At 39.2% G+C, this 27362-nt stretch overlaps 1 protein-coding gene and 1 pseudogene across 3 annotated transcripts in view; one reads left to right on the top strand and one right to left on the bottom strand.

Moving 5' to 3' along the window:
* The first annotated feature begins 298 nt into the window (after positions 1 to 298).
* Positions 299 to 27362, top strand: part of SLC25A26 (solute carrier family 25 member 26) — a 161143-nt gene continuing 134079 nt past the window's right edge. Inside the window, exons 1-3 of one of the 3 annotated variants that reach the window (XM_037040908.1) lie at positions 299 to 452; positions 11007 to 11163; positions 14857 to 14966. In XM_037040908.1, the coding sequence (XP_036896803.1) occupies positions 420 to 452; positions 11007 to 11163; positions 14857 to 14966 (300 nt within the window). In that variant the 5' untranslated portion in view covers positions 299 to 419. The remainder of the gene's footprint in view (positions 453 to 11006; positions 11164 to 14856; positions 14967 to 27362) is intronic. The other 2 variants (XM_037040907.1, XM_037040909.1) reach the window with 2 other exon arrangements.
* Positions 2864 to 2962, bottom strand: LOC118983727 (uncharacterized; annotated as a pseudogene).

A 27362-nucleotide genomic window follows, 5' to 3' on the forward strand; every position in this document is an offset into this window, starting at 1 on the left:
CCAATAAATTCAATTTAAAAAAAAACAATAAAACACAAACTTCTTCCCGTGAAACTAGGTCCCGCCCCTCCAAGGCCCGTCCCTCCACTCTACTCTCCGTGAGTTACACTTTTGCTCCGCCCTGACTTCAAAGGGGGATTCCCGGGCCCCCGATCCCAAGGGAGGTTTCTTTGCTCTGGAGAGCTCCTCCACCAAGTCAGGATCTTTGGCTTACTCTCCCGTCCCCGACCCCGCCCCTCCATCTCGGACCGCGTCCCGCCGTTTCCGGGTTGCACGTGTAGTTGTTGTGGTTCGCTGCCCCGACACGGCGGAAGCCCGACATCTCTGGCACCGCCCCCAAGATGGCGGCGCCCAGTGTTTAGACTTGTGACTTGCCTCTGCCCGCCTTCGAAATGCAGCGTTGGTAGTGTTTTCGGACTATGGACCGGCCTGGGTTCACGGCCTCTCTGGTGGTGAGTGCAGGGTGGTAGACCGCGGTGCTCGGAGTGCCGTGGCCCAGCGCTGGCGCCGGTGGTGCCTCTCTGCGCTAGCAGTTTCTTCGGGTGTTGAGTGGTCAGCGGGTCTTGAAGCGAACGCGGGGGTTCTAGGCCTCCGCCAGGTCTCTTATCAAGGCCACGTCTTTCCTACCAGTCCGTCCGAAAGAGTCTGGTGGTGTGGGGGTGGCTACTTGCCTCAGTGTCTTCCGCACGAAGACGGCTTTCTGTACTTAGAGTCAATTGATAATAACCACACTGGAAAACTTCGATATTTTATACAGGAATATATGTAACAAAACAAAACACGTTTACTCGAAATACTCAAGAGCCCTCCTGTCCAAGTATGGTTATTTTGCGGTATCTTTTTTCAGTCTTGGAAAATGAAATACCCATTCATTCATCCTTTATGTAATTAATCTGCTCCTGCTTCAAAGCATTCTTCTAGCCTTTGGGTATGTAGATGCTGCGCCATAGGACCAATAAGACAATGGTGCTTAATTCCCTAGAAAACAACTAGAATCAACACTTTTTAACACTGAAAAAACCAGTTTTTTAATAAGTATTTTAAAACCTTATGGCCAGGGATACTATATAAGGCAGTGAATAAGACATTTGCTTGTGTGGGAGAGTGGGCAGAACAGGCAAAAAAGCAAATAACTTTTAAAAAGCTTGTCACCAGATGTTAATTATCAAATGCTTGTTGCAGGTGTTGGTGATAAGGTGGAGCGCAAGATAGACCTGCCCACGTGGGCCAGGTGGCAGAGACAGCATAGTCCAAGGATTGTTGGGAAACATGGCATCAAGGCTAGTTTCAGAGCATTATGGAAAAATGTGGCAGGGGCACCTTAGCCAGACTTGTGAGATGATGGTTTTCAATATAGATTTGTTGAGGCTTGTATAAGCAAGGTTTTAGAAATGCAGGCAAAGAAATGTGTTAGCAGTTTCAAGGAGTTTTCCTGTCTAACCATTGAGGTAGCAGTAGTAGTTTTGACAGATAACATTGTTGTGCCAGGAACTGGGGTGAACTTTTTACCTACACCATCTCATTTAATTCTGTCAAAGAATTGAAGGCTTGTTTTATTTTTCCAAATGAGGGACCTGAGCTACATAGAGGTTAGGTAACTTGTCCAGAATCACACAAGTGAGATCCATTTCCTGTGTCTATTGGAGATCACATTTCAACCCAGGCAGTGTAAACATGGAACCCCATACCCCTAACTGCTCCTTAATTCTAACTCTGAAGTCAGTACCGGTTGCTAAAATCATGAGTGCTCAAGTTAACACAATAGCAGTGGTTTTAAAATTAATTTAAAGTGTAGTACACGGTGAAAGGTATACTTGTATTTTTTAAATGTAGTTATAGAGGGTGAAATTTGAGTGAAAGGGTACAAGTTTCAAGGAAGTTAGATTTCATTCCAGCTAAAGACAAATCATTTTATTCGTTCAGCACAGTTTATCTGCCATGTATTCTGTCCACTGGCTACTCTGATTACCCTTGGAAATATGCCAAACAAACCAAACTTAAAAAAAAAATACTCTGAAAGAAATGAACTAAGGTAGGGTAGTGATAGAATAATATTGCAGAACCTTTTTTAGATGGAGTGACCAAGGAAGGCTCTGAGGAGGTGACATGTAAACTAAGATCTAAAGGATAAGGAGGGGCAAGACATTTTGAGGGGATGTGGGGCAAAGTTCAGAGCAAGCAGCACTTAGAGAAACCCCTAGCTGAAAAGGGTAGACTTTAAGGTGTTAAAGTGTTGACTGAGGCCTAGTGGGTAAGAGTAGTGTAGGGTGGATGAAACTGGAGAGGGACACAAAACCAGCAGAGGTGAGTCTTTGTGGGCCATGGGAAGGAATTTGGATTTTATTTGAAGCATAATGGAAGCCATTAGAAGGATTTATTGTCAGAGTGGTATACATATAGAGTGGCCATTTTTTAAGGTTGGTAGCATCTTTGAGAAGAGTGAGTACTCCTGAGGAAGTACTGTTTTGCTTACTACTGTTAGCAGTACCTGACACTTTGTAGGAACTTAACATAACTGATTAATAAATGAATGAATGAATGAATGAAAAGAAAGGTACAGAGCCTGGCGTGTGGTAGACATTTTTTTATTATTAGTCTCAGGTGTACACCCCACTGATTAGACATTGTAGAGTAAGTGATCATCCCGATAAATCTCATACACATTTGGCACCATACACAGTTTTGAAATATTGACTGTATTCTTTATGCTGTACTTTACATCCCCATGACTGTTCCGTAACTACTAATCTGTACTTCTAACATCTTTTTTACCTGTCCCCCAAAACTCCTTCCAGTCTGGCAACTGTCAAAATGTTCTTTGTATCTATGAGTCTTTTTCTGTTCTGCTTGTTTGTTTATTTGGAAAAATATGGAACACTTCATGAATTTGTCATCCTTGAGCAGGGGCTGTGCTAATTTTCTCTGTGTATTTCCAGTTTTAGTGTATGTGCTGCTGAAGCAAGCCCTGCAGCAGACACTGTACTCAAAGAGAGCCTGGACTGGTGCATGCTTTTAGGAAGGTAGTTTGGGACTAAGTATTAGCAACCTAGAGATGTCCATAACACTTAACTCAGCAAAGATAATAGGAAGCCACTTACACATTAAACAGGAGAGGGATGGCTAGGTAAATAATGGTGGATGCATTTTATGGACTGTTCAGTGGCTCTTGGCACTAGTGCTTGTGGAGCATATGTGCTATAATAACATGGAAAATGCTTATGAGATTAAAAAAATACAACACAGTACATATGTGCATTTGTTTGTGGCTAATGAAAGTGGTTAAAATAGTATTCCTAATTAAAAATAGTATATTCATTTTTTAAAAAGCTGCCTTGAAATTCCCCACAGTAATACAAAATAATTTGAAAAAGTTGTTTAATGTACTGATTTGAGAGAGAGAGAAAGAGAGAAACATCAGTTTATTGTTCCATTTATCTGTGTATTCATGGTTGCTTCTTGTATGTGCCCTGACTAGGAATCGAACCTAAAAGCTTGGCATATCGGGATCATGCTCTTACCAATTGAGCTACCTGGCAAGGGAATACAAAATAATTTTGATAATAACATTTCAGGCGTACCTCAGAGAAACTACTGTTTGATTCCAGACCACTGTAATAAAATGAGAATTGCAGTAAAGTGACTCAGGTGGAGGATCTTGCCTTCCTTTTAATGTAAAAAACAAACAAGCAAAAACCAAACCAAAACAAAAACACCTGTGAAGCTCAATAAAGCAAAAGCACAGTAAAATGATGTATACTTATACATTTTTCTTCTGGTTGTGTTTTAAATACTAAAAAGCACTTCAGATTTTTTAAAAAATAGCACACCCTTTCTCACATTCCTTTTTTTTCTTGCTTCATTCCTCTCTTCTCTCCCTTTCAGTGCCTCACTGTTCCATTGACCTTGTAGTCCATCTACTCACATGGCTTGCTCTGGAATGAAACTGAACACATCCCTGCTGCAGTTATTTTTGCAACCAGTCCTAAGTTGCAGTTACATAGTTGCAACTCTTTAATTTGTTGTAGTTAGTAAGGACTTTGGCGAGTGTGGGGACTGTGCAGTGAAAAATACAGGCCATCCTTTGCATGGTAGCATAGGGCTATAAAAATGAATGTGCAAGTGGAAATCATACGGAGTGGTCTTGATGAAAAAAATTAATGATAATTTAATCTTTAAAAATTCTTGACAGTGTTAAAAATTAAAAACTCTACTTTTTGACTGTAAATATATAGAGAAATGAAAAATAGTCAATATTGAGGACATTGTAATTTAAAACATTGGCACCACTAAGAATGTTATTTCTTGTAAAAATATCAAAAATAATTTGAGTACTTGTCGTGGAGTACAAAAATCTTTTTTTATGCCTTGGCAAAGTGTTGTACTGCTTTCTAAGTTTGGATCAACTTCCAGCATTTCATCTTGTGTGCTGTCAATATTGGGAAGTATTTCCCAGAGTTCCTTTATTGTGAAAATTTTCACTGACTTAACTTCCTCTGGGAGTCTCCATCCTTTTCATCACAAACATTTTCCTCATTATGTTGATGAGTTTGTCTTCTCTGATTTCTTCTGGCTGCATATTTAGAGTCTCAAATGACACTATTCCCTTAGCCAGCTATTTTTGCTATAACTCCATATATCCCTATATGGACTTGAATATGACTTTCATTTTCATGTATTTGCTGTACTTTCACTTTTGTTGGCCCATTCCCTCCTTTGATTACCAATTTTGTAAAATGTCTCTCTGGTACTGTGATTTGAACCATGGTGTTAGAGGACTTGTGTGACTTGTAACTGAAGTTTATATGTGTCAATACTGTGCAAAGCCCAGCGACTGCTTGTATTTTTCTTTTCTTACTTTAGTGAGGTGCTTCTGAAAAAATTTTTACATTATACTCATGTTGTATCTGCTCACTGGACCTGTCCTTATGTATGGGTGTGTTGCCAGGGCTTCTTAGATGGAGTAAACAGAAGAAAAGAATGAAGTGTTTGGACACATTGTTAAGGGAAGTTTTCAATGCCCTTCACCCCAAGTCTTTCTTCCTGGAAGGTAGCCCGTTAGTCTTCCCTGTGGAGTAAAAGGAAATTAATATCTGATAATGAAGCATTATCTCCAAATCTGTAAGGAATTGGGAATGAGGCTTCATGTTCTCAAGGTTTCCTTTATGAGGGGAACCCCCCCAAACTGGAATTTATTTATAAAAAATTGTGTATTTATTCATACGTCAGTCACCTTTAAAATACTCTCCATTTGATGCAGTACACCTATGAGACGTTTTTTTCAACTGCTCAAAACAGTTTTTGAACTTGTCAGTTTTGATGCCTTTTAGTGCCCCTGCCATTTTTTTGTTTCACCTCTTCCATATTGGCAAAATGTTTCCCTTTGAGGACTTTTTCACCCTGGGAAACAAACAAACAAAAAATTGCCTGGGGAGAGTGAGGCATGGGGGGTCATGCCATTTTTGGTTAAAAACTGCTGACTACTCAGCGTGGTGTGTGCAGGTGCACTGGTAAATCACCCATCATGAAATGGGCAAATGTGATGAGTCTTCAAAAAAAAATTCACTGAAGCAGAACACAGCCTCTCACAACACCACCAGTTGGTACACTGATACGGATAGGTTCCTAGAACACACACCCAGCAGAGGAAGCCTGTACTACAGGGGCCCACCATCCAGAAGATAATTCTGGTTGTTTTTTGGTTCCCCCTTGTATGTGACTTGTTTTATTTTGGCACTTAAGTCAGAGGCAGCAAATCTACCATTTTTGCTTGTTTTTGTGTTGAGCAACCAGTCACTTAGACACAAGTGTATTCTGAATTTTGATCAGTTAGTGGAGCACATGAGGTACCCTTGGAGAAAGACCTAGGACCATAGCTATGATGGAGGAGTTTCTTCTGCATCTCAAGTACTGAGAGATGGGACTACCTTCCTTTATTTTTCTTTCAGCATAAGAGGGGTACTGGGACAGTTTTAGTATGTGACAATTCAGCTGGAAATCCCTTGTTAATGTGCTTGTGTTATCATTTTCAAACCAAATAGTATGTGTCCAAATATAAATTTTAAATACTAATTTTTTTATGGCACAGACAGTTTGAGTAACATTAATGAAATGTCTAAATGTCTAATTTAAAGTTTTGGAAAGATAAAGTTACACCCATAGTTTTCGCACCTCACAAACCAGGCATCTTTTACCTGTTTAACCAAACATTTGTTAACTTTTGCTCTGGTACTTGGGAAAAGTGCCTCAAAGCTATGCTCCCTGTCCTCATGGGTTTATAGCCAAGTAGGAGCAGACATTAAACAGTAAATAAAACGAAAAATAACTATGTAATTGCAAATGGTGACATAAAGTAACCATTTACCCAGCACTTTAATGTGCTTATACAATTTTTTTCATATCTAAATTCCTATCATTATAATTTTGTATTCTGCTTTTCTTTGGTAGTCTTTAAAAAAATAGCCCATAAACTTAAATACAAGGGTTATAATGAAATTTGAACTTCCCCTCCTATAGGGAAGTAACCCTTCCTATATTCATTAATTCACACATAATTCAAATAGTTGAGTGCCTGCTGTGTACCGGTGCTGGGAACATATTGGTGAACACAATAGGTGTGGGTTGTGCAATCTAGTGGGCCATCAAGGCACCATCCTTATGAGCATCTTCCTCATCTGGGCGTGAGATGCTCAGTTATAGAATTGAAGTTGTCATCAGTGTGTGGAAACAAGAGGATCTAATTCTAGATTTGGGGATTAGAGAATAGCTGTACAAAGTCCTGGAAATGAGGAAGATCAGACTTGGAGGAAACCAGAGCTCAAAGTGGCAAGAAGGGCAAATGGTGGAGTTGAGAGTGGAGAGATAGAACTTCCAGAGCCTTAGGAAGGTTTGTGTTCTTCATCCCCTGGGCTACTGGAGAGTTTGCGGGACTTGTAAGCTGGAGAGTGACAAGATGAGATTGCAGTTCGCATTTTACAACAGTGACTCTGCCATCAGTGTAGAAGTGGCAAGGAGCACTGCAGGACCGGCGAGCAGGGCACCGGGAGAAGAGAAGTGTCCAGGAAGCAGGAGCAGCAGTTCACTTAACAAGGAGTTGCTCAATTGTGGACACCGAGACTGTCAAGGAGGGATGTTTCTTGAGGAGCCGTGTTAGTATTTCAGGTGGATCTTCTCAGCTCTGGTTCAGGCCAGTGGCTGTGATGAGTTTGCATAGTTGAATTAGGTGGTTTCATCCTGTAGCTGAGCAGCAGTGATTTCTGTTGTTGTGCAGACTTCTTTTGAGAAATAAAGGCTTTATAGCATGTGATCTTGATGTTTTCAACTTCCAGAATAATTTCAAAGCACTGATTAGACACTTCTCCATAACCTGCCAGCATTTTTTACATTTTTTAACTGAAGATAGAGGAGTGCATGTACACACACACACACACACACACACACACACTTATCCTGACCCAAGGACTTTTTTTTCATTGCTTTTAGAGAGGGAGGGAGGGTGGGAGGGAGAAAGAGAGAAAGAAGTAGAGAGACATCGATCAGTTGCCTCCCATATGTGTTGGACTGGGAATTGAACCCACAAGCTAGATATGTGCCCTGACTGAGAACTGAACCCACAGCATTTTGGGGGTGCAAGATGACGTCCCAACCAACTGAGGCAGCTGGCCAGGGTAGTAGAGATGTGTATTTTATTTGTAGTATGTCAGGGTTGCAATAAATTGTTATGCTGTAGTAAGGCTTGCTGGTTGCCTGGGTTACATTTTTTTTTTAAGGATTTTATTTATAGCCCTGGCTGGTGTAGCTCAGTGGATTGAGCGCGCAGACCTGTGAACCACACGATCGATCGTGGTTCGATTCCCAGTCAGGGCACCTTCCTGGGTTGCAGGTCAGTCCCCGGTTCCCGGCAGGGGACACAAGAGAGGCAACCATACATTGTTATTTCTCTCCTTCTCTCCTTCCCTTTCCCTCTAAGATAAATGAACAAAATCTTTTAAAAAAAGATTTTATTTAAAAAAAGATTTTATTTATTTAAAAAAGGTTTTATTTATTTATAAAAAGATTTTATTTATTTTAAAAAAGATTTTATTTAAAAAAAGATTTTATTTTAAAAAAGATTTTATTTTAAAAAGATTTTATTTAAAAAAAGATTTTATTTATTTTAAAAAAGATTTTATTTATTTTAAAAAAGATTTTATTTATTTTAAAAAAGATTTTATTTATTTATCCTTAGAGGGGAAGGGAAGGAGAGAAGGAGAGAAATATCAATGTATGGTTGCCTCTCTTGCGTCCCCTGCCCAGAACCGGGAACTGACCTGCAACCCAGGATTGTGCCCTGACTGGGAATTGAACTGCGATTGTGTGGTTCGCAGGCCCGCGCGCTCAATCCACTGAGCTACACCAGCCAGGGTGGATTTTGTTTAGTTCTTAACTTACGATTTTCAGTGAAGCTACCATAAATCTGCAAACTAATCATTTGCCTGATAACCTTTTAAATTAATGATCATAAATAAAACAAATTTCTCAGCCAAAACAAATAAAAGAATTTGGTAGAGTTTCTTGGAACTCCACTGATGTTGGCTTGTATGTTTTATACATAATTGTGAACAAAACAACGCTGATGTAAAATTATAAGCACTTCTTAAAGTTTCTCTTTAAATCTTGAATATGAATGATATTTGAGTCACAGAAGTTTAAAATCTGCAGAAGCAATGAGTAACTTTTCACTTATATTTTACTAGATAAATAGATTGAATCTGGTCATTTTATTCTTAGGAGATAAGAATTCAAAGGATTAGAAACTCAATGCATGCAAAGTAGTCAGCGAGATTGAAAGTGTGATTAACTTATTGGTTAAAATTTAGTAATGGATTACAAGCACTCTCTGAACCTTCCCCTAAGATTAGAGAGAGAATTATAGCGAAGTGCTGTTTGTTTTAAAGGAGTGCAATCATATCAGATATTCTTAGCAGAATTTTAGTTCTCTTTGAGCTTTGAGAAAATGAAGAGGCAGAAAAAATATTTTAAGTACATAGTTTTTGTAAAAATCCTTTAAAAATAAGTGAGAAAGTGTTGAAAAGGTTGACTTTTTAAAACTTTTGTACATTACTTCTGAACCTTTTCCCATGACTAGAAAAGGTCATCTTTCTGTCCAGAGAGAAAGCCCACACGATGTGTCATTCTCCACTGCCATGTGTGGTTTTCTACTGGTACATCTGTTCTTTTGGTGACATCTTTGTAGGTCCTTTGCAGAGTGGGCCTTCATGGTCTTTGAGGTTCTGTTGTGTCTTTCAGACATTGATCATGTTAAAGACCATGATCATATAGTATAATAGTATTACTGTTTATGGTGATGTGATTTTCTAGTGTAATTAAGTAATTTACCCATGTTAGTTAATTATTGGATTTATCAGGGCAGTTTTATTTTTCCAATGAATGATTGCAGTGGTTTTATTGTGAGTGGTAAGTAGCCCCTGAACATTTTGTAAATCTAAAGGGTAGAAACAGCTGGTTGATCATTTTTTTAAATTGTTCAATTACAGTTGTCCCAATGCTGATCATTTTGAATTTTGCTTGAATGGTTGAATAATACTAATTCTTTTTTTCTACATTTTGGAATATGTAGTTTTTAATGTATATATTTAACCTCTTGAATAGGTAATAAAGTCACGTGGTTCAAAATTCAAAAGATAGCAGAAGTTGGTAATTCAGTTTAAGAATCCCTATATAGGAACCACAGTGAGAGTTTCCTCTTTGTCATTCTTACAACTGTGTACAGTAAACTGGTTTTGATTTGCATCTTTCTATGATGCTTTAAGACCTAGTGTTTGACCTTTTTTTGGACACTATTTGAGTTCCTATTTTTCTGAGTATCTTTACTTTGACCAAGGTGTAACCAGTTTTAAACTATTCTTCGTATTCTGCAAGTACTCATGAGGTTTAAACTTTTTAAAATGCAGCTTTCCAAAGTAAGGTAGCGTCTCTTGGGAAGTGATGGTAGTTTGGGCCAGGTTTTAAAGTACTCTAGGAATTTAGCTCTTATTTTTTCTCCATTGTTTTCGCTTAATGAAAACATTTATCAAGGGATTTTCAGATAAAGAAAACAGGAATCCTTATGTATGCGATTATTAAAATACAGATCTAGATTCAGAAGGATCATTACCTGTTTAAAAACAGAATTCTCCCCACCCCGAAAAAGGTCTTACTGCGGATTCACCACTCACTAGTTAAAAAGATAAAAATGTAACATTTAGTCTGATATGGAAATATCACCAAGATAAATTAAGTGAAAAAAGTAAGGTTCAGCTCAGTATATACTATTTACACCTTTTATTTTTAAAGAGGAAAATAAAATACGTTATCATATTTGCTTGTATATGAACAAAGTAACTTTGAAAGGGTACGGTAAAAAACAGGTAAATTGGTTATCTGATTACTACAAATAGGGAAGGAGACTTGGAACTCTTTACCTTTCTGAGTTTGCTTGTTTACTTTACTTTTTTTTTAGATATTTTATTTATTTTCTTTAGAGGGGAAGGGAAGGAGAGAGGAAGAGAAACACCAATGTATGGTTGCTTCTCGTGCATCCCCTGCTGGGAACTGGCCCCTGGGGGGAACTGGCCTGCAACCCAGGCATGTGCCCTGACTGGGAATCGAACCGATATCGTCTGGTTCACAGGCCCATGCTCAATCCACTGAGCTACACCAGCCAGGGCTACTTTTACTTTTTTTTAACCATGTGACAGTATTAAAAATGAATTAAAAATGTATTTAAAGATAAAATTCAAATTCACTTCAAAAATTATTTAAAAATTTACAATTTGAAAATATAGCACAGTAACGCTGGTTTCTCCATTGTTTGATTAGCAGGCCTTTTGACTATGCCCCATAGTCCATGAGCTGAGAGGCATGAGAAATATGCTTTAAAGATGACCTTCTTATTCTTCCCCTAAATGGCAGAGAGCTTATTTTATTGTCACCTGTTTTCCCTTTTTTATCCCCACTTTTTTTTAAAGGCTGGCGGGGTGGCAGGTGTCTCTGTTGACTTGATATTATATCCTCTGGATACCATTAAAACGAGGCTGCAGAGTCCCCAAGGATTTAAGAAGGCTGGTGGTTTTCGTGGAATATATGCTGGCATTCCTTCTGCTGCTCTTGGATCCTTTCCGAATGGTAAAAATTTTATTCATATTCTCCTTGTTATAAAGCCAAGATCATGGAACGATATGTGTTATTTTCAGAATGATATGTGTTGTTATCCCATATAGAATTTTTTATGTGTTGTGGCTTTATCTTCTGAATTTGTTTTCTATTCATTAGCCCATTACTTTTGAATCAGCTGTAGATCCCATTCCACTGTATTTTTAATAGAAAAAATATGAGCAATCTTTTTTAAAAGATTTTTATTTATTTACTTTTAGAGAGAGGGGAAGGATGGCAGAAAGAGAAGGGGAGAATCATTGATGTGTGATCTGTTGCATCTTGCACGCCCCCAACGGGGGTCCTGGCCTGCAACTCAGGCATGTGCCCTGACTGGGAATTGAACTGGTAATGTTTCAGTTCACACTCCAGCTCTCAGTCCACTGAGCCACACCAACCAGGACTGAGCAATCTTTTAAAAATGATTTTGTTATTAAAACTCCCAGTTAGAAGCCTTAATGTGTTATTCTGACACTGATTATGATGCCTTAGGAGAACAGAGTTTCTCAACCATGTCTGCACATTGGAATCTCTTGGGAAGCTTTAAAAATTACTGATGCTTGCGTCACACTTAGAAGTTTAATTGGTCTGAGCTTCCCCTGAGTATTGGGGTGTGGCGGCGGGGCGGGGGGGGGGGGTTATTAGCTTCCCAGGTGATTCTAATGTGAAGCTGAATTTAATAACTACTGCTGCAGAGTCTTCTGGAGCAGATGAATCTAAGAGGCATCAAACCTTTCTGTCTTCACTAAATTGCTTTTAGACAAAACAATTTTCACTAATCTCTCCTTCCAGTGTCTTGCATTTGTTTTGGATTTGAAGTCACGTTATATGATTAGTGGCCCTCTTATTCTAGAATCAATATCATCTGTCTTACTTAATTCACCTGTTGGTATACTGTTTTCAGATATTTACCTCATTTTAATTGTTTACTGATGCTCTGAGTGGCATTGAAAAGCAAATGAAAAAACCATCATACACACAATTATACATCATACACACAATTATAGAACCTTTACTCTAGGAGATTCTTAAATCCTGGAGTTTAATTTCTTTTTTTCTCAAGATAATTCATGAGAAATTCTTTTGTGTTAACTTGACATTTAACTGCCCATTTATGTCCACACGTGAGTGCAGCACTCCCATGAAGATCCATAGCCCATGGAGATGAACAGTGTTTTGGTCCATTTGTTTCCTTCTCTCCTCTTCCCCTGCTCCAGAAGTCCTGAGAACAGCCAACTGTTTTGAGGTTATCCTTGAATTTTCATTTGTCTCACTTACTTTCAGAAATTGATTATAGCATGTTTTTATTGAGCACCCACTCAGTGCCACCAAGTATAGCTCTGTGTGGGAGAGGGGCAGTTTCCTGAATTTGACCTTGTTGAAGTCACCTGATCACCTGATCAGATTTTAAGAAGTCCTGATGGCCATGTCCCACTTCCAGAGACTGCGATTTAATTCGTTTGGGCTATGGCCTGGGAGCTGGAAGTTAAAAAAAAAAAAAAAAATCCTCAGGTGATTTAATTTGTAGACAAATTCAGGAACCTTTGAACGAGGGAATTGAGAGGATTATGTTACTAGGTTTCTATCTTTTGGCCATCAGTTTTTATGTGTCTCCCTCATTGTCCTAAACATCTTTTTTTCTTACATATTGCACGGAGGAATTACTGTTGGTAGGTGTAGTATTAGTGCTGGTCTGAGAGTACACGGTGCTTCATGCAGCTCACAGGACTGGTTTAGATTCTTTTTTAAAAAATAGCTTATTTTGTTATTGTTTTCTTCCCGATTATCACTTATCCGCACCGCCCCCTCCTCGGTTTAGATTCTTGCCAGCAGGAGTTTACATACAGAACATGGTTTTGGACCTTTTTTTGTGTGTGGTAAACTGGCATTTTCACCAGGCTTATTGCTTCTTCCCCCCTGTCCCCCCCTCCCCCTGCCCCCAGCACAACATTGGATTGGAGGTACTGGATAAATAGTTAGTGCCAGGGTTTCAGAAATGGTCTTTTAGTTTTTCTGTAAGTTTTTTGTGAATTGAAATTTTCTATGTGGCACTTTTTTTCCCTTTTTCCCATCTTATTTAAATCCTAGTCTGAATACAATATACCAGTGCAACATTCACAGGCCAGCTCTCAATCCACTGACCCACACGAACCAGGACTGAGCAATATTTTTTAAATGATTTTGAGATTATGCTCTCTTTTTTTTGAGAATATATTCTGCAGGGGTGAGTAGTTGGGGATGGAGGAAATTGAAAGTTGAAAGAGGAGACAGGAAGACTCATATTCAGGATCCTTACTCCCTGTTTTTATAAGGGAATGTAGAAAAAACGTATTTTTTTTTAAGAGTTAGAAGAGACTAGTCTATGGCCATACCACCCTGAACATGCCTGATCTTGTCTGATCTCAGAAGCTAAGCTCGGTTGGGCCTGGTTAGTACTTGGATGGGAGTTAGAAGAGACTGTATGTGTCAGATAGCCCACCCCCTTTTTGTTATAACTTGCCTAGAGCCTCATTTGGAACCTTATTGTGCCATCACTTCCCCATTAGCAAGGGCTTTCTTGGGTATCACCCAGGAGAGTTGTGGAGCTTACATTTCTAAAGAACTTTCTTTGTCTCATAAAATTAGCAACAAAGTCTGACCAGGTTGAGGTGGTCAACCATGAAAACCTAGAAACTTTTAGCAGTCTTTCTCCCTTCCCCTAGCAGGTGGGGGTGGGAGGGTGGATTGAGTAGCAGGGAGAATTTACCTGAAGCAGTTGGAGATATCCCAGCTCTGTAGTGAGTGGGCTAAAGTAGGAAAATCCTTATTGGGAACCACAGATGGGAATAGGACTTGTGTTAACTGTGTGAAACAGTTAACATGTGCTTGCACAGATCATTACTCTTCTGGAGACTCCCTCCTCATTGGTGTGTGTTTGTTAGAGCCTGAGGAGTGTTCATAACAACAAAGCCTGCCAATTTTAATTGTGGAGAACTGATTTTTCACTATCAGACTCTTTTCCTGTGTGTTTCAGACTTTAATGTGACGTGTTCAGATGTCTTTCAAAAGATGAACTTGTCTTTCATTGATCTTTTGTGCCTTATCTCTTATGGAGGTGATAAACGTCTTTTGTTAATAGTAAATGACGTGTTAAAACCCTCTTGTGCAGCTTAAATTGGCTCATGATGATAGGATTTTGAGATTTTGGTTTCTGATTTCAATTGCTGATTGTTTTCTTGATGTAAAGGTGTGTTGATGTAGTAAAAAGTATCCATTGTTATTTGACTAAACAGCAATAAAATATCATTAGATGTTTTATTTAGTTAAGGTATATGTTTGCAGTTTTAACCTGTCTATGCTGATTATTTTATGACTGTATAAGGAAATTTATATCCCATTTCTAGAAAGCTTTCTAAGAAATGTTAAGTGATTTGTTAGTACAAAATGGTAAATGATGAGTTAGCTGCGAGGGTCCTTTGGTGAAGGTGTGGTGTCTTCTGCTTTTTCATAGGTCCAGGTGGGGCATATAATGCAGGCTTGGTAAGTTCTGCAAGGGTGAGCGGAGTGGGGAGAGAGTATGTGTTTATTATCTTTATCTGTTACACCATATTTTATTAACTAGCTTTGTAATTTTTTTGACAAACATATTTCTTAACCATGTGAAAGGCTGGCTTGTTTAAATTTCAGCTGCTGCCTTTTTTATCACCTATGAATATGTGAAATGGTTCTTGCATGCTGATTCATCTTCCTATCTGATGCCTGCGAAACATATGTTGGCTGCCTCTGCTGGAGAAGTGGTAAGTAACTAGTTGTGTATATAAAACGCTTCAAAAATACAAAGCATGCCCGTCTTTGTTTCGCTTTTTAACGATAAAGTATTTTTTACATTATGAGAGTTAGAAATTCCTATAAATGTGAATGGATTAGACAAGATAATTAAAAGACAGGGTCTAGATAGGATGAAAGGAAAATCCAGCTATGTGCTGTATACAAGAGACAGATCTAAAACAATGATACAGAAAGAAATTTAAAGAGATGGAAGAGAATACTCATGCAAAATTGTGATGGCTTTGTATTCCATCAGTGTAACTGAACTAAGACTCCTTTTCCTAAAGCTCCCTTTCCAGGATGGTTCCAGGTTAGGCTGACCAGGAGACATTCGTGCAAGGTGTGTAAGGTGGAAGTGGAGCAGATGTTATGTTTATGCTCGGTAGACTGGTGTGGGGCAGGCATGCTCACAGTTCCTACCCTGCATCACTGCCCTGGGGACTCAGGCAGCTCCTCCAGCTCCCCCCGGATCATCTCCTTCAGCTTCTCTACATTCTGAGTCCAGATGTACGGGCACTGTGGCGAAGGGTGTCAGCTTATACTGCAGGTCACCCATATCATCAAGGTTGGTGGGAGATGACGTGAGTTCCTGTTTGTCCTGGCATTCACCACATCACATCCATTTTTCCTTCCTGATCCCCTGCCCTCTGACTTCTGTCCCAGTCCTGGACACAGAAGTTACAGTTCTATATAAGCTGCTTAATCAGCTCCCACAATTACTCGTCACATTCCTATAATAACTTCTTATTCTTAACTATTCACAGTAGTTCTGCAACTCTGATCAACCCTACTTTATACAGAAATACTAACCAAAAGACTGATAAAATGTTAATATCAGACAAAAAAAGACAGAAAGCAAAAACTAAAGAGAACAATGTGTAAATGATACAGGGAATAATTCTCCTGAAATGTATAATGAACCTGAACCTGGACTAAATAATACAGTCTTAAAATATAAAACAAGAATTCCCAGAATTATAAGGAGAAGTGAATAAAATATAATTTTCATTGGAGATACTCACCATCTATCTGTAAAAGTCTTTAGGACCAGACAGTCATTAAATTACACCTTGCATCCCTGGGATGAATCACCCTTGGTCATGGTGAATGATCTTTTTAGTGTATTGTTGGATGCGGTTTGCCAATATTTTGTTGAGGATTTTAGCATCTGTGTTCATCAGCGATATTGGCCAGACGTTTTCTTTCTTTGTTGTATCTTTATCTGGTTTTGGGATTAGGATGATGCTGGCTTCATAAAAAGAGTTTGGGATTCTTCCATCATTTTGGATTTTTTTGAATAGCCTGTGAAGAACAGGAGTTAGCTCTTCCTTAAATGCTTTGTAGAATCCTTCTGTGAAACCATCTGGTCCAGGGCTTTTGTGCTTCAGGAGATTTTTGATTACTGCTTCAATTTCATTTGCTATTATTGGTCTATTCAGGCTTTCTGCTTCTCCATTGAGTTTTGGAAGATTATATTTTTTTAGAAATTTGTCTGTTTCACCTAAGTGTTCAAATTTTTTGGCATACAGTTCTTCATAGAAATTTCTTACAATCCTTTGTATTTCTGTGGGGTCAGTTGTAATCTCTCCTCTTTCATTTCTGATTGTGTTTATTTGGGTCCTCTCTCTTTTTTTCTCGATGAGCCTGCTTAAAGGCTTGTCGATTTTGTTTATAGTTTCAAAAAACCAGCTCCTGGATTCATTGATCTTTAGAATTGTGCTTTTAGTCTCTATGTCATTTAATTCTGCTCTGATCTTGGTTATTTCCTTCCTTGTACTTGCTCTGGGCTGTCTTTGTTGTTGTTCCTCGAGTTCTTGCAGGCGTCGGGTTAGGTTGTTTGTTTGAAATGCTTCTATCTTCCTTAGGTAAGCCTGTATTGCTATGAACTTCCCTCTCAGGACTGCCTTCACTGTGTCCCATAAGTTTTGGGTTGTTGTGAGTTCATTTTCATTTGTTTCCAGAAACGTTTGATTTCTTCCCTAATTTCATTCTTGACCCATTCATTGTTTAATAGCATGCTATTCAATCTCCATGATTTTGAATGTTTTGGGTCTTTTCTCTTGGGGTTGGTTTCCAGTTTCAGTCCCTTGTGATTGGAGAAAATGCTCAGGATGATTTTAATTTTCTTAAATTTGTTGAGGCTCGTTTTGTGTCCTATCATGTGGTCTATCTTTGAAAATGTTCCATGCGCATTTGAAAAGAATGTATATTTAGCTTCTTTGTGCTGAAGGGCTCTCTATATATATCAGGCAAGTCCATTTCATGTAGGGTGTTATTTAGTGCAGCTATATCTTTGTTGATATTTTGTTTGGAAGATCTGTCCATTTTTGACGGGTGTTAAAATCCCCAACTAATTGTGTTGCTGTCAATATCTTTCTGGAAGTCCTCTAAGATTTTCTTTATATATTTGGGTGCTCCTATATTGGGTACATATATATTTACAATGTTTATGTCTTCTTGGTGGATTCTTCCCTTGAGTTTTATGAAGTGACCTTCCAGGCCTCTCTTTATGGCCCTTTGTTTGAAGACTCTTTTGTCTGATATGAGTATTGCTACCTCGGCTTTTTTTCTTGGCCGTTTGCTTGGAAAATTTGTTTCCAGCCCTTCACTTTTAGTCTGTGGTGGTCTTTTGACCTGAGGTGGGTCTCTTGTAGGCAGCATATGTGTGGGTAATACTTTCTTATCCATTCAGCTATTCCATGTCTTTTGATTGGAGCATTTAATCCATTTACATTTAAGGTTATTATTTATAGGTACTTATTCATTGCCATTTTTGTACCACAGTTCCTCTCTGTCTCTCTCTTTTCCTTCCTTTCCTTAAAGCAGTCCTTTTAGTATTTCTTGCAGTGCTGGTTTGGTGGAGGCATATTCTTTTAGACTTCTTTTGTCTTGGAAGCTCTTTATTTGGCCTTCTATCTTGATTGAGAGCCTTGCTGGGTAAAGTAGCCTTGGTTGTAGGCCTCTGGTTCTTGGAGTATTTCTTGCCATTCTCTTCTTGCTTGGAGCATTTCCATTGAGAAGTCAGTAGCTAACCTTATTGGGGCTCCCTTGTATGTTACTTCCCTTTTGTCCCTTGCTGCCTTTAAGATTCTCTCTTTGTCTTGATATTTTGCCATTTTAATGATGATGTGTCTTGGAGTGGGCCTCTTTGTGTTCTTCTTGATTGGGACTCTCTGTGTTTTCTGGATGTGTGTGACTCTTTCATCAAATTAGGAAAATTTTCCATTATTACTGTTTCAGATAGGTTTTCTATCCCTTGTTCTTCTTCGTCTCCTTCTGGTATCCCTATTATTTGGATATTATTACATTTCATATTATCTTGCATTACTCTTAATCCCTCTTCATTCTTTCTGAGCCTCTTTTCCTTTTCTTGCTCTTTCTGTGAGTTTTTTTCTACTTTGTCTCCAACTCACTGATCCGATCTTCTGCCTCATTGATCCTGCTTTTCATTCCTTCTGCTGTGTTCTTCAGTTCATAAATTTTATTCTTCATTTCCTCTTGGCCCTTGTGGATAGTTTCTATTTCCTTTTTCATGTTGATATAGTTTGCAGTGAATTCATTGTAGTTTCCCTGTAGTTTCTGGTAGCTCATTGTGAGCTCTTTGAACTTCCTGATAACCAGTGCTTTGAATTCAATATCTGATAGCTGACTTGCCTGTATTTCATCTAGCATTCTTTCTGAGGCTTCCTCCTTTCCTTTCATTTGGGGATTGTTTCTTTGTTTTCCCGTTGTTTGTGAGACTCCTCTTGTTAGCTTCAGCTTCTTAAATTGATTTGTTCTGGCTTCCTGGGTTTATGGTGTGAACTTCTATGGCATAATACCTGTGAGCTTTGGTGGTGTAGTGTCCTTGATTTCCCAAGCTCACTGGTCTTGGGCTGTCCTTTAAGTTGTCTCTGTGTTTGTCTTTGGATTTTGGTGGTTTGGGGGTCTTTCTTTTGTGGGTCCGTCCCCCCAGCTGGTGAACTGATAGCCCCTCTGTCCACCACCCATCTATTTGTTGTGCTGGTGAGGGCAGGATTCACTGAAGCTAGTTCTTCTGTGTGTACAGGGTTTTGAGGATTTTCTTTTGCTCTTGTTCAGTTGTTTGCACTAGGTAGTTTCTCCTCTGTTTAGTTGTATTTCCAGGTAGGTCTAGGGTTGAGGTTTGTGTGGTTTCTACTCCCTCCTTCACCTTCTTCTGTTGTTATCTGTTGGTGGTTCCTTTGTTGTTGGGTTTCCTCTTCCCTTGGGTATCCTGGAGTTCTCTGCTTCCACCTCCTCTTTTTTATGTGTGATCAGTTGGAGGGGGAGGCAAAATGGTTTATGACAGCAGGAGAGTATTCTATGACATTTACAGTAGCAGCCGGTAGAGAAGAGATAGGAGATCCTTTGGGTATGTAGCCACTTTTTAGAAAGAATGGAAAGAAGATAAGGCTCTAGTTGGGAAGGGAAGGTTTGTGACTTGGATCTAGAAAGGAGTGAGGTTGAGGGATGTCAGATTCTGAGGTAAGGTGAGAATAAAGGATGGTCAATAGGTATAGTGTGAGAGAGAATAGAGTTAACCACTACAGTATTATAGTTTAGGCAACAGTGAAATGGGCTAAGATCTGGGGGGTGGGGGGGTGTTGTGTAGTATTTACAATAGTATGGAACAGCTATTATTTACAATAATCTTAGAGCAACGATCATATGACAGAATCTATGACACACCAAGATTAGGGAGTATTGGACCTTCAGCAGTGTGCTAGCTGGGCAAGGGGAAGTAAAGGACAGTAAATTAGCAATACAGTATGATCGAGGGGACAGGGAAACCTGTCAAGTGATACTTTACCTTCCAGCCAAGGTAAAGAAGACTGTACAGAAAGAGAAGGAATACAAAGATACTGTTAAAATAAAAGATGTAAGAATAATGAAAAAATAATGAAAAAAATACAAATGTGCAGTAACTTGTAGTTTTTCTGCTCTAGCCAAGTAAATTTTGTCTCTCTGTTTCTACTGTTGGGATGCCTCCTCTGAGTCCAGCTCTGGTCTTTTTGCTCTTCTAAGTCTTTTGTCTCACTTGGATGGGAGGAGGGGTGAAAAGAAAGGAAAAAAAAAAGGCAGCAGAAGGGAGGAAAAAGCAGTAGATTTGGAAAGAAAGGAAGAAGGAATAAAATAAGAAGAAGAGAGGGTAAAAGTATTGAAAGATAAAACAGTAATAAAGTTAAAAAAATAAAAGATTATTTAAAAAAACAAACCTCTTGTTGGTTTCCAGCTGGTCAAACCGTTTTTTCTGGTCACACTAGCTTCAGCANAGGACAGTAAATTAGCAATACAGTATGATCGAGGGGACAGGGAAACCTGTCAAGTGATACTTTACCTTCCAGCCAAGGTAAAGAAGACTGTACAGAAAGAGAAGGAATACAAAGATACTGTTAAAATAAAAGATGTAAGAATAATGAAAAAATAATGAAAAAAATACAAATGTGCAGTAACTTGTAGTTTTTCTGCTCTAGCCAAGTAAATTTTGTCTCTCTGTTTCTACTGTTGGGATGCCTCCTCTGAGTCCAGCTCTGGTCTTTTTGCTCTTCTAAGTCTTTTGTCTCACTTGGATGGGAGGAGGGGTGAAAAGAAAGGAAAAAAAAAAGGCAGCAGAAGGGAGGAAAAAGTAGTAGATTTGGAAAGAAAGGAAGAAGGAATAAAATAAGAAGAAGAGAGGGTAAAAGTATTGAAAGATAAAACAGTAATAAAGTTAAAAAATAAAAGATTATTTTAAAAAACAAACCTCTTGTTGGTTTCCAGCTGGTCAAACCGTTTTTTCTGGTCACACTAGCTTCAGCAGTCTGAGGGGCAGTTGCTGTGACCTTTCGCCCTTCTCGGTGAACTCAGCTGGTCTCACCAGTGCTCTCCCACGATCTGGACCGGTGCCTCTCCCCTGCATCCCACTGAGAGCAGACTTTCCCCAGGATTCACAGTCCTGGCCTGGGGTGGCGCGTGCATTCCTGGCCAGGCTTCCCTGGTCCCGCAGGCTTGGGTGTGAACCTTTCCCAGGGCTATGGGGGATCGCAAGGGTGACTCTGAATTCTCCGAAGCCAGCGACCACAGACTCCACGGGTGTTTGCTTCCTTGTGGCCCTTCCTCTCTCTGACACTTTAAGCAAACAGATCTCTCCTGGAGTTTTTCAGATTGCGCCTGGCAATGATAACCCGACTCTCTCCCTAGGACCTTGCTTCCAGCCCTCTGCTTCCAAAGAGTCTGAGGCAGACCTGGCCTAGGCCCTGGCTCGGCTCGGTGGAGGTGGCAGCCTTCGCCTGAGGCCTCTGTGCTGCTCCCCAGGACCCTATTGACCTGCAGCCGTCTCCTCACCATCTGGTCATTCAGTGTCTGCTCCAATTTCTGGAGTCGTATTTTCCTATATGCTTGGTCCCTGTTGGCTATTTGCTGCGCTCCTCTGCGGATCAGCCAGGTTTTTCTCCTGTGAGTGAGGGGAAGTAGAATCCTTTGTCCTACTCCGCCCCCACTCCGCCCCCATCCTCTCCTCCTATACTCTTTTTTTTTAAAATATTTTATTTATTTATTTATCTTTATAGGGGAAGGAGAGAGGGAGAGAAACATCAATGTATAGATGCCTTTCGTGCGTCCCCTGCTGGGAGTTGGCCTGCAGGGAACCAGCCTGCAACCTAGGCATGTGCCCTGACTGGGAATCCAACCTCGATCCTCTGGTTCGCAGGCCTGCGCTCAATCCACTGAGCTACACCAGCCAGTGCCCTAATTCTTTATATTCTTAACTCAAAGTAAGAACTCCAGTGCTTGAATTCTCCCTGAAAATTAGCTTAAACTGCAATAAAAAGCAGTTTATACTTAATTTAAAAAATCTTTTAACCTATTACCCTTGATTTAGATTTTTTCGGTGATATTACTCTGAAATTAGAATCTTACTGCATGCAGTTATTTTTGGGCATATGTACTAAAGAATAACAATTTACGGTGAACATTCTTTGTCTTTCAGGTTGTGAAAATTCTGTAGGATAGCTTTTGCCTCTGTTTTAGAAATGCATGTTGCTTTGGTTAAGGTTAAATACATTCCCATAAATTTAGTTTTTGGTTTACATTTTTAATATGTTGCTGAGAGAAAGCAGCAAAAAGAACTTGGCCACTTATTCATTTCACATAGAACCAACCATCTTGTGTGAAAGCTAGTTTGAGGTGTTGAGGACAGGCTTTCTTCAGTTTGTAAACTTCCTCTTAGAATTACAAAATAAAGTATTTAAACATGTATAATGAGGTAGGGCAGATGAGAGCTGTTAGACTACCATGTTAATGATACATCTTTTCATTTGTAGAAAATCCTGTATATTCTGTATGTTGATATCTGTAACTGACATTTTAAAAATACAGAAGCCCTTTTAGTGTGGTATTCTGGGTGTGAACTGTCGCACACAGGCAGTGCTGTAGGGAAATTCCAGTTAGGAAATAAGTATAAAATAGTGGAAATATATGATTCTAGGACATTCGTACTTTTTTGGTTTTTTTAGGGTTTCCATAGGCCTTTAGGTGGTAAGACATGATGTAAGATGCCTTTTTTAGTTTTCATGATGTCTGGAGGAGTTTAAAAGGAGAATTTTTCAGCACTGGGTACATGGATTGATGTCATAGTTCACCTATGAACTATGATAACTCTTGATGTGGACTTTCAGTTGATTTTATTTATTTATTTATTTATTTATTTATTATGATTACTTTTAGAGAGGGGGGAAGGGAGAGAAAAAGAGAGGGAGAGAAACATCGACATGTGAGAGGTATGTTGACTAGTTGACTGGTTGCTTCTCATGTACCCCCAAGTGATGACCTGGCCTGTAACCCAGGCATGTGCCCTGACCAGGAATCAAACCAGAGACCTTTTGGTTTCGCAGGACAGCACTCAATCCACTGAGCCATACCAGCCAGGGTGAGGACTGTTGATATATTTTAAATGCAATTATGGTTTAGAAAAAACAAACAAATTCAAGTATAGATTAGTATGCTGAAAAGATTGTCAAGTTTTGGAAGTTTGTAGAAATGTTGGTTCTGATGCTTCAATTGTCTTTGAATTTTCTTTAAAAACTTCTCAAAGCCATTCGATATCAGTTTTCTCAGCAAATGATTGAGGAATGTTTGTACTATTTTTCTGTTTTAATAACTTATTTCAATATCATAGGGCATAAACTTTTGGTTTCAGATTTATATAAGCATGGTTGCTAAAAGTAAGAGAAACAAATGGATGAATTTAGGAGAAACACATTTCTATAGGTACAATAAAATGGGTAGAAAACAAAAACACATATGGCTGTCAATAGTCAGGTACAGAGACCTAAAAAAAAATAACGGTTTAGTCATTGCTGCATAAACCATTTACTTTGATATAAGATTGTTACGTTACAGATTTCTTAGAAACAATGCCTTAAGAATGTGTCCATAGTTACTTTATTGTAGCAACTGTAAATGTATGAAAAAAACTTAGAAGCAGAACCCTACCATGCTAATCATTCCCTGTAGCAGCACCTTGATTAAATGTGATGACCAATCAATAAAACTATAATTACAACCTTCTACCTGATGTTTGTAATTTGGAATACAGTAAAATGGATCAAATAAGATTTAATATGTAACAACAGTAAGAACAGTCCTGTTTGTGCCATTTTTATGAAGAAGTTTGCTGTACCAGATCTCTGAATCCCTAACTCAATTATTTTATAGCTTAGTTTCCATCAGACGTGGATAAAGCCCTGTGAGAAGTAGAATTTGTACTTAGATGAGATGTTTGAGATATGTTTACTTTAATACAACAGATGCTATAAAATTACAGTGGTAGTGATTTTTTTTAAGGTTTTAAGATTTTACTTTTCCTGGGTCTTATCCAACTTTTGGTCATAGTTCATTTTGTTTTGAGAAATGAAAGAACATTGACATTTCTTTGCAGCCAAAAGCAAGTCAATGTGAATTCACTCTGCATGGATGACGTGTGTGGATGCCCTCACACACATAGGTGCTGGTAGATTATTCCTTCCAACCCCATTCTGATTCGTGTATGAAAAAGCTAGGAAGTAAATTACTGGGTTGGCCAAAAGTCTGTATGGTTTTCTTTCTGTAAAATAAAAGACACATTTTTCATGTTCACCAATGAACATGAAAATAACTTGGTTTGGATATTTTGAGTATGTCGGCTATCTCCCATGTAGTAGAACGTTGATTGTTCTCAGTTAATGTTATGATTTTATTGCTCTCAGCTTCAACTTATCTGCCTGACTGTGGAGCATCGTCCAGCGAAAAATCCCCAGCACACTTTTGTGTGCTCCACAAGCCACTTTTGACACGTTCAGTCAGTCACAGCATCTTCTCTGTACACAAATCTTTTTTTGTGTTTAAGTTGTGTTTCACCTTTCTTGATATAATAAAGCATAATATGCTGAAAATGTTGCTTATTTTCTTCCATCTTCAATATTAAAATGTCTACACAAAAAATCACCAATTTTGATAAGTTTTTCTAATGAATGCTGATATGACAGCTGTCACAATACAGTCTACCAGAATCGTTTGCAATGAAGTTAAAGACAACTAAGCGCTACTTGAACAATCTTACAGATAAAACAAAATGAATTTTTTGGCCAACCCGATGATATATCATGTGTTTTAAATGCTTTTCTGACAGCTTCTAATAGTACTTCTGATATAAATATAATCCAAGGAGCACCTACTCTGGGATTAATTAATTGCCCGGACAGCTGGTTACAAATGAAGATTTTTGGAGATGGCACCAGGGGCCCTGCATTTTAAACAAGATTCCTAGATGATTCTAGTTCTCACTGATACTTAAATGCCACTGATTAAGGATTATAAAACAGTGCAACTTTTTGCATGGAATTGGCTCAGCACTCCAGTGCAGAAAAACATTGTAGTAGGTGCAGCACAAGAGCAGTGCCACACTCTGATCAGAAGTGTGATCTTGTCTTCCTCAGAATTCGATTCTTTAGACTCGTTACACGCCCTACTTCAATAAACTGGCTAGTTTGGAGGGAGGCAGTGTACTCAGAAATGGAGATTAGGTTTTGGAGACTGAGTGTGGGTTGTGCCAGCTCTGATGCTTCAAGGCCATGCTGTTGAACAAAGAGCCTTGAGGCCGAAGGCAACTTGTCCTACAGTTTAGCTGCTCTAGCAACTGACAAGGTTGCTGGGCCTCCTTTGTCCTGCAGTCAGTTCCAGGGCCTGCTGGATATCAGTGCATTGTTGTGTTCCATCTCTCCCAGGATTGGCCGCCTGGAGCACTGGCTGCACTGATGCTGCCTGCCAGGAGCATTTGCCAGGTGCGCGGTTCAGTGCACAGCTCACTCTTCATGGAGGCCTCCTTAGTGAGGGCTTGAGCTAGTTTTTATTTTGCTGTTCTATCATGTTTTAAAATGTATTTATAGTATTTTTTATGATCTTAACTGACTTTTTCTAAAAACCACAGAGCAAGATAATAGAAGTTTCACAACTTTTGAAATGTGTAATAGCTTTTGAAGTAATCATATTAGATTTTGAAATATATATAAATTAACATAGATTGACTTTGACTTGCAGTTGTGATCATTCTTGGCCAGACCCGTGTTTGTACAGCCACGTCCCAGGAGGCTATGTGGAGAAGACACGCTGGCCGCTCTTAGGTGGAAGTCCCTCGTGTTTAAAGATGGATGGAGGCAGAAGTTTTTCTGTTTATTTTTCAGTGGCCTGGGAAACTTTTTTCACCTTAGGACATTGAGTACGTAAGGCAGATGGACCTTTTTTAAAAAAACTTTTATTCATTGATTTGAGAGGGAGAGGCAAAGAGACATCAGTTTGTTGTTCCATTTATTTATTTGTTCATTGGCTGATTTTTGCATGTGCCCTGATAGGGGATAGAACCTGCAGTTTTTATGTACTCTAACCCAGCGAGGTCCAGACTTTTAAATTTCTTATTAAAACCCCAAACTGAGAATTACTCAAGAATTTATCTCAGGAAGATAACAATAACCCGCTTTCTGTCGTGATCTTTACAACCTTTACTTTTGTATCCTCTCCTCACTTAGACCCCTTTGATTCCTTTTACGCTGACTGCGTTGTTCACCTCTGCAGTTCCCTCCACCATGTTTGCCACCCGTAACAGGTGGTCTAGGCATCGAGGAGAAAATGACAAGACACTGCCTAAAAGAGGCTTACAGTCTAGAGGTGGAGATGGACATGTAAATCTGTTAAGTACATCAAAGTGTTACAGGTATTTTAATAATAGTAAGGACAAGGTACAGTGAGAGCCTGAAGGGAAAGGAATGTCTAGTCTGGATTGAAGTGGGCACAAAGTGTTGCCTTGGGAAGGGCCTTGTAGAACTGTTGATCCGTGGGTTGCATTTTACAATATCATTGTTAGGTGTGTTGGTGCAGAGGGGCATTGCAACTATGGAAAGCCCTTGTTAGACACCCCCAAATGGAGCCCCGGTGTGGCCCAGTCATTGTGAAATGAGGTGGAGAGGGGTGTGGTTGGCATAGCTGGAGATTTGTAACTGGGACAGTGAAAAGTGTGGCTGTTAGCCTTTGAAGAGGTGAGCAAAAGAGCACCATTGGTTGGCATTTTAGGAGCCCCCTGGCAGCAGTGTGCAGGTAGGGGGAGGAGACTGTGTCAGAAATCCCAGGACAGGCAGATGACCAGAGCCTCCACCAGGGCAGGGGCAGGGGAGGCAGAGGGAGCAGGTGAGTTTAGGAGGTGTTAAACAGGAGGCAGTCTAAAGATTTTTGTTGTTGAGTTGTATGAATTCTTTGTATATTTTTGATACTAGCCCATTATCGAAGGTATTGTTTGCAAGTATCTTCTCCCATTCAGTTGGTTGCCTTTGTGTTTTGTTGGTTTCTTTTTTTAAAAAAGATTTATTTATGTATTTTTAGAAGGGAAGGGAGGGAGAGAGAAAGGGAGAGAAACATTGATGTGCAAGAGAAGCATTGATTGGTTGCCTCTTACATGCCCACAACTGGGGAGCTAGCCTGCACCCTGAGCATGTGCCCCGACTGAGAATCAAATGATTGACCTTTTGGTTTGCCAGAGGATGCCCAACTCACTGAGCCACACCAGTCAGGGCTGTTGTTGGTTTCTTTTGCTGTGCAGAAACTTTGTAGTTTGGTGTAGTCTCATTCATTTATTTTTGCTTTAACTTCCCTTGCCTTTGGGGTCAAATTCATGGCTCATTTCTATTAAGGAAAGCTACAAAAGTAAAAAAGCCATTTGAGGCTTCCTTTGAGATATGTAAAATGATGTGAACAACTTTAGACACAGGACCTAGTAGATGATATAATTATTTTTGTTGAGAAGATCACTTTCTCTTTGGATTATTAAGACATTAGTCTTGTCAGACAAAAGACTAATACCT

This window comes from Sturnira hondurensis, unplaced genomic scaffold (genome assembly GCF_014824575.4).
Source record: "Sturnira hondurensis isolate 20B ecotype Veracruz unplaced genomic scaffold, ASM1482457v3 Scaffold0002840, whole genome shotgun sequence".
Classification (NCBI taxonomy): Eukaryota; Metazoa; Chordata; class Mammalia; order Chiroptera; family Phyllostomidae; genus Sturnira; species Sturnira hondurensis.